The sequence below is a fragment of the Corticium candelabrum genome, chromosome 2, assembly GCF_963422355.1.
Source record: "Corticium candelabrum chromosome 2, ooCorCand1.1, whole genome shotgun sequence".
Taxonomy (NCBI): domain Eukaryota; kingdom Metazoa; phylum Porifera; class Homoscleromorpha; order Homosclerophorida; family Plakinidae; genus Corticium; species Corticium candelabrum.
This window is the reverse complement of record NC_085086.1, coordinates 3075166-3088417: the sequence shown is the minus strand read 5'-3', so window position 1 is coordinate 3088417 and position 13252 is coordinate 3075166. Positions and strand designations below refer to the sequence as shown.

General features: G+C 44.1%; 3 protein-coding genes across 3 annotated transcripts; 1 reads left to right on the top strand and 2 right to left on the bottom strand.

Annotated features, from left to right (window-relative positions):
• Window positions 1–398: 398 nt before the first annotated feature.
• Window positions 399–3275, bottom strand: LOC134176292 (uncharacterized). Its single transcript, XM_062642968.1, has one exon. It carries the CDS (start codon window positions 3273–3275, stop codon window positions 558–560), a length of 2718 nt encoding a protein of 905 aa, XP_062498952.1. The 3' UTR covers window positions 399–557.
• A 143-nt stretch (window positions 3276–3418) lies between these two features.
• On the top strand, window positions 3419–6795 carry LOC134176291 (uncharacterized). Its single transcript, XM_062642967.1, has one exon. It carries the CDS (start codon window positions 3557–3559, stop codon window positions 6752–6754), a length of 3198 nt encoding a protein of 1065 aa, XP_062498951.1. The 5' UTR covers window positions 3419–3556; the 3' UTR covers window positions 6755–6795.
• Window positions 6796–6893: 98 nt separating this feature from the next.
• LOC134176187 (uncharacterized) lies at window positions 6894–7653 on the bottom strand. Its single transcript, XM_062642874.1, has one exon. The coding sequence runs from the start codon at window positions 7623–7625 to the stop codon at window positions 7065–7067; it is 561 nt and encodes a 186-aa protein (XP_062498858.1). The 5' UTR covers window positions 7626–7653; the 3' UTR covers window positions 6894–7064.
• Between the last annotated feature and the right edge of the window lie 5599 nt (window positions 7654–13252).

The following is a 13252-nucleotide window of genomic DNA, read 5'->3' as shown; positions in this document are numbered from 1 at the left end:
ATCAGCTTTTCTCTAATAAGATCTTCTGTTTTGTGCATTCGCGGAAGTAGATCAGCCAAGCACAGGCCTCTAAAATGTCATGACATGGATTTAATCAACAGTGAGGCTTGCCTCACTAAGTAGATTGTGACGTTGATTTAAGTGGGTTTGTTTAATTGAATGGATTGATATAGTGTTGTGTTAAGTGCCGTTGTAGGGGCTTTTGTAGTATGGGCATGACCTGTGGATGCTTTTGCTGAGTAATATACTACTACTACTACTACTACTGAGAAGATATGGTGTATTTGAAACAATAGCAGACTACGTATACACAAACGGCAACCTACAGCGAATGGCAATAAACTATTACTACTACTAAACAATTACTGTCATATACAATAGTACAACTTTTACTACTACTACTGAGAAGATATGGTGTATTTGAAACAATAGCAGACTACGTATACACAAACGGCAACCTACAGCGAATGGCAATAAACTATTACTACTACTAAACAATTACTGTCATATACAATAGTACAACTTTTACTACTACTATGTCATGTACAGTAAAGTCACTAAGCTGAGGAGGCCAGGTGCCCCTCAGACGTAGCCAGGAGAATATTGTTTTCCGGCCTGACGTAGCGTTTGCACCTGCTGCCCCTGATGCACATTATGGAAGCTCTTAGGAGTGCGAACCCGAGTCGACATCTTAGCCAGTTGATCACGCTACCGTATGGAGTGTCCTTTTTCTCAGATATCATTGAGGCCAGCTTTTTGGTAAATGACGTTGTAAGCTTGCTCATGCCACCAGTGCAAGAAAGGATAATAGGTGTAAAGGAAGCATTTTCTACTTTTCTCAGTCTTTCTTCATATTTCCTTTTCTTCTCTTGTTCCTGTCTTCTATAGCATGATGCAACTTCAAAACATGTGTACGAGGTGGCATTGGGGTTAAACACCCGGACATCAAAATATGTCTTCTCAAATCTTCCTCCCCAAAAACCTCTTGCCGAAATGTCTAATCTTGCATCATCATCTCGACTGCTTGAACGTAAAGAGAACGTCTCTCCACTTAGTGATTGCAACGTGGGCTCCGTTTCCACATCATGACAGACATCAGACAACAGATGAGAAAACATATCTCGGATTTCATTATGGCGTATAGTTGGAAAGCCTCCCGTGGGGCAGGACATAGCATGCTCCACTGACATTTTTCCACCGCAAGGGCAAGATTCACTCATATGAGGGGGAACCCATCCATATCTGAGGCATAGAGCATCTCTGAATGCAGACTTATGTAATGAGAAGCCGTGATCCTCCAATGGCAGCACTGTGAGCCAGTTTGATGCCCCCTTTTCATTTGCTAACTCGAACATTCTTTTATGTTGGTGTGAGAGGTTATCTCGAACATTATCAGCAAGAGTTTTGATTTCTAGCCCTTTGTGCTTGCGAATTTGCTTTTTGAGAGAATCCTGTTGATCTGGGGCATCTCCTAGAGTGATCTCCTGATTCAAAATGAAGTCAACAAGCGGTGCAGTCATCTTTCGAGAGTTTAAGTATTCAGAAGACAATGAAGTTGGATCTGTGATTCCCAGACCACCAAGTCTGGCTGGTAAGGAGAAGAGTTTTCTTTCCAGTTCTCCAGGGGCCGAACGACCAGTTATAGCAGGAATCAGTTGAGATTGTATTGATGATTCTAAAAGCCCAGCAAAAGTTTTGAAATTCTGATTTGTTCTCGCAGTAAAAATCCACCTGCCCAGAAGACCGTGACTTAATGCGGAATGAGCTGCTTGTGGCTGACTTTGGGCAATGGAAGCCAATTTGTCAATCTGACGTGTCCAGTCTAAGATTGCATCACTGAGATAGCCGTTACAGAAGTTTTCAGTTCCCAGTGCAGCTCCTAAATACTTTCGACCTTCAGAGGTGATGTTCACAGCCGTTTTTGAGAACACACGTTTGGCTTCTTCAAGGCAATTCGGTTTGACGATCAACCAGGATTTCTTGGCATTTGGAAAGTATCCAAATTTTTCTCCATGTATGGAGAGTTTCTCCCACCATTGTTTGACTGCTTGTATCTTTCCTCCAGCTGCAGCATCATCGGCATACCAGACTTGGGTGCTGCCTTCTGTTTGTACTTTTTTCAGCAGAGGTACTGTGGCCAAGGCGTACATTGCCATCGCGAGAGGATCTCCCTGTGTGGTTCCCTCACGCGACAACAAGACTTCCCCACCAACGAATAGGGGTGAAGGCTGTTGATATGTGTTGAGCAATACGGTATGAATTGCTGGACAAGTGCTTGAGATGTTCTTTAGAGCCAATTGACGGTTCAAGCTATTAAAGGCATTTGTTGCATCTACAAGTAGTATGGCTTCCGTATTGTCATCTTCAAACAATGACTGCATGGCATGTATTGCAGCCTCACACCCAGCAATCTGTCCTGCACAAAGCTGCAAGGTTCCGGTTGCCGAGAGCACGTCAGACTTGACCACAGAAAGAACCGCCTTTCCAATAATTCTTCTAACTGTCTCACACACACCAATTGGTCTCACCCCAGGATTTTTGTTCAGAGGTACAAGACGACAAGCCACTAGAGCTGAGATACCGTCAGGATCTACTATCTCTGTTGAAATTCGACGAGCAACAGCAGCTAGAGCATTACAGAGATCTTTGGAGGAAGTGTGAAATCCCGTACACAGGCGTTTCCATTGAGTCGAGTCAAGGCCAGAAGGACCAGCTGCACCAGAACATCGCATTGCTGTATTCCTGATCAGTTGTCCATCAAGAGAATCAAACAAAACAGGATGGACTGGAGAAGCGTTCTCTTTAGAATTCACAACATAGTCAGGATCGAGGGAAGAAGCATTTGGATGTTTTTCTTTGAGTACATCTCTCACGGTTTTTTGACTTGAATTTGTCAGGTAGTCATCCAGGTGTAAAAGACCATTAGCACCTTCATCAGACAGTAAACGCATAGCAGCATTCACATTTCCTTTCTTCAAATGACCAGCGAAAACGTGAGGAAGATCGTCGATTTTGGTTGCCTTGTTAGAAGACCTACTATAAGTTAGATGTTGTTGGATCGTCTTGGCTTCATACAACAGAGCCTTGATATCACCCGCCTTCCAGGCTTCTAAGCGACGGGTCAGACAAGAGACATGATCAGGACCTCTGGACCGCTTGTGTGGCTTCTGTAGCAGAAGATGGGGCATCACCATAGCAGCAGTCAATGAGACACACTCAAGAGCAGATGCACTTGCATACGCATGAAACAATCTGGCAAGTTCGGAGGCGAACATTTTACCAGTAGAACCGTATGGTACTTGAAATAAATTCCTTCTCCAATGACTACTACTACTACTACTACTACTACTACTACTACTACCCCGGATATGTCATGTCGATGCACTGACATGTTCCGTCTCCCTTGTTTTCCATCTTTGCTGGGGTATTCCAGATAAACGGGAGATAAAAGTGACAAGTCTGCTTCATAACAAGTGGTTCTTGGTTTCTGAACGTTCGGTTTGCTCTACTTTTCATTGCAACGGTCGACGGTTTGAATTTTGAACAACTCTGGATTATGAAGTGCTGCTCGTGCAATGCTACCGGTCGATGTAAGAGCTGTTCCTGTGCTCGCAGGAAGGAACGTTGCTCTAATTGCAATCCGATGAACCATCAGCGTTGTATGAACACGTCACCAGCAGTTGACGTTTCTTCAAACATTATTTCGGAGTCCAGTTTTGTGCAGAGTAACGAAGAAGATCACCGAGGAAATGGTATTGTAAATGCAGACATTACGCTCATTCAAATTCAAAATTCGAAATCATCCGGGCCATCCAGACAGAATCACGTGACTTTCGACAAGGCCAGTAGTCGTTTTCATGAGTCTGAAACAGGTAATGGTAATGTGAACAAACTTACCGGTCAACTGCCTGCCTACAAACCACGTAGTGCTCCAAGTTTTACTTGGGGTGACGTGAATGGCATGGAAGTTGAGAAAGAATTAGATTCCATCTACAAAGAAGTCGTATTCTGGAAGAAAAACCTGTTCCTACTTCCATCCGGGAAAGTGGGTAAGGAGTTTGTTGCAGAAATGACACGTCTAGTAGAGTCGTTTGCAAATGCAACGTCACTGGAGGGTATTGCTATGAAAGCTCTGGTAGTTTTTCAAGTTGTGGTCCTTCAGAAGCCCCATGCAAAATCCAAATCTCGAGATCACATCCAATGTGTTCAGAGACGTTTGGAATTGTGGAAGATGGGAAGGTTTGACGATCTGGTAAGAGAGGGCCGTACCTTGCAATGTCGACTAAATCACAGCCTCCGTAGTATCCCGGATGTCCAGGTGGCTAGGGTTTTTAGTCGTCTTGTCATTCAAGGTAAGGTCAACGCAGCCCTTCGATATGTGTCTGACAATGCCAACTGTGGCGTTTTGTCTCTTGATGCGGTGATTGATAACAATGGTAGTACAGTTAAAGACTTGCTGCGAGTCAAACATCCTGAACAGCAACCGTTATGTGACGAGATCTTCTTGAATGGTCCCGTTAATGACTTATCACATGTTATATTTGACAAGATTGATGGATCAGCTATTCGCTCTGCTGCTCTGAGAACCCAGGGCGCTGGTGGACCATCTGGTGTGGATTCCACAGCTTGGAAACGTCTATGCTGTTCTTTTCAAAAGCAGTCAGCTGAGCTGTGCAACGCCCTAGCAGGTCTAGCACGACGCATATGTTGTGATTTTGTGGATCCAAGTGCTATCCAGGCTCTTGTTGCATGCCGTTTGATTCCTTTAGACAAGAATCCTGGATTACGTCCAATCGGAATTGGTGAGACCTTCCGCAGGATTATTGCCAAGGCGATAATGAGAGTTATCAAGGACGACGTCTGCCATACTGCTGGACCTTTGCAAGTGTGTGCTGGACAAGAAGGTGGATGTGAAGCGGCTATTCATGCGATGCGCACAATATTTGACAACGATGAGACTGAGTGCGTTCTTCTGGTTGATGCCTCGAATGCTTTTAATTGCCTAAATCGACGGGCAGCGCTTCACAATGCTAGAATCTTGTGTCCGGCTATTGCAACGGTTCTCATAAATACATACAGGGACGAGGTTTTGATGTTCGTTGTGGGAGGCGAGATAATCAGATCAGCTGAAGGAACAACACAGGGTGATCCGCTGGCGATGTCCATGTACGCGATTGGCATCCTGCCGCTCATCACTCAACTTCAATGTGAAACCAAGCAAGTCTGGTATGCTGATGACGCAACAGGTGCAGGGTGCATTAGAGGTGTGAGGCAGTGGTGGAATGACATTGTCAAAGTCGGCCCCAAGTTCGGATATCACGCAAACGCTGTTAAAACTTGGTTGATAGTAAAGCAGAACAAATTGGAAGATGCCCGCTCTGCATTTGCTGATACGGCAGTACAAATCACAACATCAGGTAAACGACATCTAGGTGCTGCTTTAGGGCACCCTTCGTTTGTTCGTGAATACGTTGACAGTAAAGTCAATGAGTGGGTTCGTCAAGTGGAAAAACTATCAACCATTGCTGTAACTCATCCTCATGTCGCATACTCAGCTTTTACTCAAGGTTTGGCCCATCGCTGGTCCTATCTCTTGAGAACTGTTCCATCTATATCTGAAATGCTCAAGCCGTTAGAAGAAGTCATCCACCAACGATTTTTGCCTAGACTGACTGGTCAACCAGTGTGCGGTGCAGACATGAGAGACCTCTTGTCATTACCTTGCAATCTCGGTGGGTTGAACATTTCTGATCCGTCGAAGACTGCTGAATCACTATTTGCAGCTTCCGAGCACATCACTGCGCCTTTGGCTGCTCTTATTGTCGAACAAGAGAACGCCATCACAGTGTCTCCATTGGAAACAAAAAGAAGAAAATCTGAGATCAAGGCCAAGACACAAGCTTTCCACAATGAGACCTTGGAGAAGTTGCAAACAAATGCATCACCGCAAATAAAAGGGAGCTTGGAAGTCCTATCCGAAAAGGGAGTATCGAGCTGGCTTACCGTGCAGCCTATTGAAGAGCATGGTTTCCATCTTGCCAAGAACGATTTTCGTGATGCTCTGTGCTTAAGATATGGCTGGCCTTTATCAGATTTGCCCTCGAAATGTGAATGCGGCCTCAGTTTTAACGTCGACCATGTCATGATATGCCAGAAAGGCGGCTTTCCCACGCTAAGGCACAACGAGATCCGGAACATCACAGCTGATCTTCTAAGGGAGGTTTCTACAGATGTTACAATCGAACCTGTACTTCGTCCCTTGGATGGAGAACAGTTTGCGCATCGCACTGCCATCACAGATGATAACGCTAGGGTCGACATTTCTGCTAGAGGAGTGTGGAGGCATGGAGAACGGGCATTTTTTGATGTGAGGGTTTTCTACCCAAACGCTGCTTCCAACCGCAAACACTCTTCACTCAAATCCGCCTATGTGAGTCACGAGAATGAGAAGAAACGCGCTTACGGTGAGAGAATTCGGGAAGTTGAGCATGGGTCTTTCACTCCATTAGTGTTTACGTCATACGGAAGCACAGGCCCAGAGGCAACAACCTTCTATAAGCGAGTGGCAAGTCTGCATGCAGCCAAGTCAGGAGAGCAGTACAGTAGAATTATGCAATTAATTCGCTGTAGATTGAGTTTTGCCCTACTTCGCTCGAGTATACTGTGTATCCGTGGAACAAGATCCTCTACGTATAGACCTATCAAAGTGGACCTGCTGGGACTCATTGAAAGTGAGGCCCACCTAGATGAGTAGGTGGTGACTATAGCTTGTGATAATAGTTAAGCATACAGTGTAATGACGTAAAGTAGTAACTGACTTTTAATTGTTTGTTTTGCTGCGTGCGTATATCTGTCACTTATAGTGTTGTATACTACTACTACTACTACTACTACTACTACTACTACTACTGAGAAGATATGGTGTATTTGAAACAATAGCAGACTACGTATACACAAACGGCAACCTACAGCGAATGGCAATAAACTATTACTACTACTAAACAATTACTGTCATATACAATAGTACAACTTTTACTACTACTATGTCATGTACAGTAAAGTCACTAAGCTGAGGAGGCCAGGTGCCCCTCAGACGTAGCCAGGAGAATATTGTTTTCCGGCCTGACGTAGCGTTTGCACCTGCTGCCCCTGATGCACATTATGGAAGCTCTTAGGAGTGCGAACCCGAGTCGACATCTTAGCCAGTTGATCACGCTACCGTATGGAGTGTCCTTTTTCTCAGATATCATTGAGGCCAGCTTTTTGGTAAATGACGTTGTAAGCTTGCTCATGCCACCAGTGCAAGAAAGGATAATAGGTGTAAAGGAAGCATTTTCTACTTTTCTCAGTCTTTCTTCATATTTCCTTTTCTTCTCTTGTTCCTGTCTTCTATAGCATGATGCAACTTCAAAACATGTGTACGAGGTGGCATTGGGGTTAAACACCCGGACATCAAAATATGTCTTCTCAAATCTTCCTCCCCAAAAACCTCTTGCCGAAATGTCTAATCTTGCATCATCATCTCGACTGCTTGAACGTAAAGAGAACGTCTCTCCACTTAGTGATTGCAACGTGGGCTCCGTTTCCACATCATGACAGACATCAGACAACAGATGAGAAAACATATCTCGGATTTCATTATGGCGTATAGTTGGAAAGCCTTCCGTGGGGCAGGACATAGCATGCTCCACTGACATTTTTCCACCGCAAGGGCAAGATTCACTCATATGAGGGGGGACCCATCCATATCTGAGGCATAGAGCATCTCTGAATGCAGACTTATGTAATGAGAAGCCGTGATCCTCCAATGGCAGCACTGTGAGCCAGTTTGATGCCCCCTTTTCATTTGCTAACTCGAACATTCTTTTATGTTGGTGTGAGAGGTTATCTCGAACATTATCAGCAAGAGTTTTGATTTCTAGCCCTTTGTGCTTGCGAATTTGCTTTTTGAGAGAATCCTGTTGATCTGGGGCATCTCCTAGAGTGATCTCCTGATTCAAAATGAAGTCAACTACTACTACTACTACTACTACTACTACTACTACTACTACTACTACTACTGAGAGACATAGTGTATTTGAATAAAGTACTACGTACATATACTATGAATAAAATATACACACACTAATGTGTCCACAAAGTTTACTATTACGATTGTAAGGCAAATATAATAACTAGGTAGCGATATTTTGCATGTTTAGAGATATGATATATTTAACAGCAAGATAAACCACTCTGAGCAGAAGCCAAGAGTATACTGTTGTAATGATTGGGCGCTTTGCTATGGATCTGCACCCCCTGACACACGTAACTGCAAATCGAAGTAATGCGAAGGTTAGTCGACATCTGACCCAGCACATTGTTGTACTGTAGGTCATTTCCTGGCTTTCTGAGACGAGAGATGATAGTCGTTTCAAGAATGTTGACGTTACAATGCTTGCTCCTCATGTGCAAGAGAATATCAGAGGTATGAAAGAAGCCTGTTCGACTGTTCTGATTCGAGCCTCGTATTTACGTTTCTTTTCTTGCTCTTGTTACCTGTACAGAGATGATATTGCTGATGATCTATATGACTGAGCATGAGGATTAAAGATTCTGACATCAAAGTATGTTTTCTGAAATCTACTATCCCAGAAACCGCTCGCAGAGAGTTTGAGTCTGTCTTCATCATCAGTGCTGTTACTCTTCTGAGGCAGTAGCTCTCCAGTCAGTTTTTGCAAAATTGGTTTCTTCTGGACATCATGACAGACATTATCCAATAGGTTAGCCACAATGTCTCGGGTCTCATTGTGCTTCAGTGTTGGAAATCCACCTGTAGGACATGAGAGTAAGTGATCAACTGAGAAATGGTCTTCACAAGGGCAGAAATCAGGTAGAAATGCTGGTCGCCAGCCATAGCGTAGACATAGTGCGTCGTGAAACTCAAATTTTGTCAGAAGAAAACTATGCTCTTCTATGGGTAGAACTGTCAGCAACACAGAAGCACCCTTCTCTTTGGCTAAATCAACAGCACGTTTGAGATTTCTATTGAGTTTGGCAGAAACTTCTTCATCATTGACATTGATGACAAGATTTTTCTGACGTTTTGACTAAGGCTTTCAATACGCTTTGTTGTTGTAAAACCTCCTCAGTCATTTGATTTTGCTGCTAAAGAATGAGCTTGGTAAGAGGCTCTGTAACTTTCAAGGGGTAAGCAAACTCTCTCTGTATGGACAAAGGATCAATGATTCCAAGTCCACCTCGTCGAGTGGGAAGAGTAAATACTCTTCTCATCGTTTCTCCAGGTGCGAATGGACCCGTTAATGCAGGAATTAGGTCTGAGTCGATTGCTTTAGTCAGTGGTTGCAGAAATTGGGCTAATTTTGCTGTTGGTCCTGGTCATATAGGTCCATTTACTGCTTACTCCATGAGTGAAAGCTGAGTAAGCTGCATGTGGCTGTGTCTTTGGCAATGACAGAGAGACATTCAATTTCCTTAGTCCAGTTTTCAACTTTGTTCTTGAGAAAAGTGTCACAGAATTCCTTGGTTCCTAGAGCAGCTCCTAGGTATTTCCTACCTTTCGTAGTAATTTTGATATTTTGTGTTTTCCAAGTGAGCTCTTGCTGCATCAATGTTTCCTTCTTTAACTATCAGCCATGACTTCTTTGCATTAGGCAGGTAGCCAAAGGAAGAGCCAAATGAGCTGAGTGTATTCCACAATTGTCTTGCACCTGCTGAATCATCGTCAGCATAGGCGAAGGAAGCCTCTGCTGAGTGGGGGGGCACAACGGTTTGTCAGGACATAGAAATCCAAGAACACTGCTAACTCTATGCCTAGGAATACTAAGCAACATAAAACATACTTAGATTTTACCAAAATAGCTTAGTCTTCTTTCATTAACGTCTCCACGGTGATGACCAGCCAAGATGACATGGATAACGGAGAGCATTTTGTGGGGGCACGTGCCCCCACGGCCCCCCCAGTTCCGTCGCCACTGGTCAGCATACCAAACTTGTGTTGTCTCTTTTGTGCTAACCTTTGTCAAAAGAGGAACTGTTGCAAGGGCATACATTGGCATAGCTAATGGATCACTTTGAGTCGTGCCTTCTTTAGATATTAGAACTTCACCTCCAACAAATAGGAAAGATGGTTGACGGTATGTGTTGGTGAGCACCGGTAAGATAGCAGGACAGTTAACAGAAATATTTGCTAAAGCCATTTGACGGTTCAAGTTATTGAAAGCGTTAGAAGCGGCTACAAGTAAGATTGCTTGTGTATTTGAATCATCAAGGAGAGTTTGCATTGCGTGTGTGGCAAACTCAACATCTGATAATTGGCCTGCACAAAGCTGAAGTGGTCCAGCAGCATTCAGTATGTCTGACTTTGCAATACTAAGAATGGCTTTGCCGATTATCCTTTTTACTGTTTCACAGATGCAAATTGGTCGATCTCCGAGTTTCTTGTCCAGTGGAATCAGAGTACAAATCACCAAACCAGTAAGACCAATTGGATAAACAAATGCTGTTGAGATTCTGCGTCCTAGCAAAGCCAAGGAATTGGAGATGTTCCTAGAAAGGCCTTGGAATTTCGGGCATTGCCTTCTCCAGTCTGCAGCATTCAAACCAGAAGGACCAGCAGCACTCTTGCACTTCAAAGCCATGTTGAGGATTCCGACCCTGGTACGGGTCGTTTGAATGAAGGCTAGAGTTGGTACACACGCACAGCGGAAGACACGCAATAGACAAAAGGTATAGGCGTATAACTCGCATCACTAACTATAACACCACTGTACAACAACTAATTCTAATATGCTAGTCAGTAGGATATATACGTATACGTGAGCGGCAGCGGCATTCAGTCATCTCGTAGCCTCGAAGTTCCAGAACGTCTCCCAGGCTAGTCATTTCGCTTCAGTCAATGTAAGTACCTCCCCCTTTCCCTACACGTTATGATAATTCCAGTAACCCAAAAATAGTCGCTGGTTGACACGTGACACCACTACGTTCCAAGTTGAACCTTCGGCACTTCAACTTTCACTCCTAGCCACCGTCATCAAGCGAACAACTGAGAAAGTCGGCGGCATTATTATCTCGTCCCTTGATGGTCTCGATCCGCATTCTAAATCCTTGAAGGTATAAAGCCCGGCGCATTACGCGATCGTTGATAAACTTAGCCTTGCTTAGATACTATAAAGGTTGATGGTTGGTGTGGATAGTGAACTCGCGACCATACAAGTAGCATAGGTATTTTTCACTGCCCAAACCACAGCCAAACATTCTCTTTCAATAGCCGAGTATTTTCGCTCGGCTCCGGTGAGCTCCTTGCTTTCATATCCGACTGGGAACAATTTGCTGTTATGAACCTGGAGTAAGAAGGCTCCGACACCTACTTCTGATGCATCGACACGCAACGTGTATGGCTTGTCATGATCGGGAAGATGTAACACAGGTCTGCTGGTCACTGCATATTTTAGCGATGTATATGCTCTCTCTTGTGGTTACCCCCACTCTATCGTGTTGGGTTGTCTCTTTTTGGTAAGATCAGTCAGAGGTACGGCCACCGCGCTGAAGTTGGGAATGAAATCTCTATAAAACCCCGCGAGACCTATAAAGGATCGAAGCTCTTTCTTAGCTGTGGGTCGCGGTGCACTGCATACTTTAGAGATGTTCTCTTCGTTTGGTTCGATCATATCTTTTCCAATGTGATGGCCAATAAAGTCTAAAGCCTCAGCTCCGATCAATCATTTTGACGGTCTCACTGTCAAGCCTGCCCTTAGAATCAGCTCCAATACCTCACGGAGGACAATTACGTGTTTCTGCCACGTTAGTGTGTGAACTATGGTGTCGTCCACATATGAGTCTACCTTTTCCATCCCTTGAAACAATTTCCTGAATGCTCGGACGAGCGTTGCACTTGAATTCATCATCCCAAACGGCATCTTTAGAAACTCATAACATCCATCACGGTAAAAGAAGCTGTTTTGCTTATATCCTCCTCAGCGACGGCGATCTGCCAGTATCCTATTCTTAAATTTAGCTTGCTAAAAATCTACATTTTCCAAACTTTTGCACGATCTCTACCATCGGAGTTATTGGTTCAGGGTCTGGTATGGGGATGCGATTAAGTCGGCGATAATCTACACAGATGCGGCTAGTCCCATCTCGCTTGCGTACCACAACCACTGGTGATGCATAGGGCGACTCCAAACGACGTATCACCTTCATTTCTCTCATTTTATTAATGTCCGTCTGCAAAGACTTGCACAACCTGTATGAAACTACGTAAGGTTTGCTGCTAACCGGCACATCTGTCATCAAACGAATGTAATGGCTTACCAAGGTCGTTGTCCCAGGAACATCCATAAACACTCTCGCAAACTCTCGAACTAATCCGACAACTTCGACCATTTGCTCCTTGACTAGTCCGTCTCCATACTTCATGTCTTCATAGGATTCTGTGCTGAGGCAATTCCCGAGCTCCAATAATCCGTCATCTCTCACTGCTTCTTGAGGGCCGTCCGTGGCTTCGACGATAGCAGAACATACTGTTTCCAGCAGCGGTCCTCTTACATTGTCATCTTCCTTTGCCATCAACTCCTCACTTCGCACATGATATCTCTTTAGAAGATTAACGTGATATGTTTTGACTTTGCTCTTCACGTTGATTCTATAATCGTTCGACCCAATTCGTTCTTCTACGGAGTACGGTCTCTTTCATTGCATCAATAATTTGTTTGTCTCCGTTGCTAATAGAACAAGGGCCATGTCACCTTTTTCAAACTGTCGTTGTCTTTCCCTTAAATCATAATGACGTTTCTGATATCGTTGTACCTTTCGTAATTCTTCTCGTGCTATTTGTGTATTATGCTCAAGCCTCTCCTTTAATTCTAAGACATATTGATAGGTAGTGCGCACGTCCGTGTCATCATCTTGTTGCGTCCAGAGGTGGCGAAGTATTCGCATCAGTCTCCAAACCGTTCTCCCAAAGACTATTTCTAATGGAGAAAACCAGGTAGACTCTTGTGGTACCTCCCGGTATGCAAAAAGCAGAGCGTTGACATATCTGTCCCACTACTTGGGCTTTTCTGCACACAGCCGTCTCATCATCGTTTTCAAAGTACCATTGAATCTTTCTATAAGACCGTTGCAAATGGGATGATAAGGCGTAGTGATAATTTGACTGATAGTAAGTAGTCTAGACACCTCCTTCATGAAATCCGAAACGAATTGTCTTCCCAAGTCACTGAGAACTTCCTCCGGTACTCCAACTCGA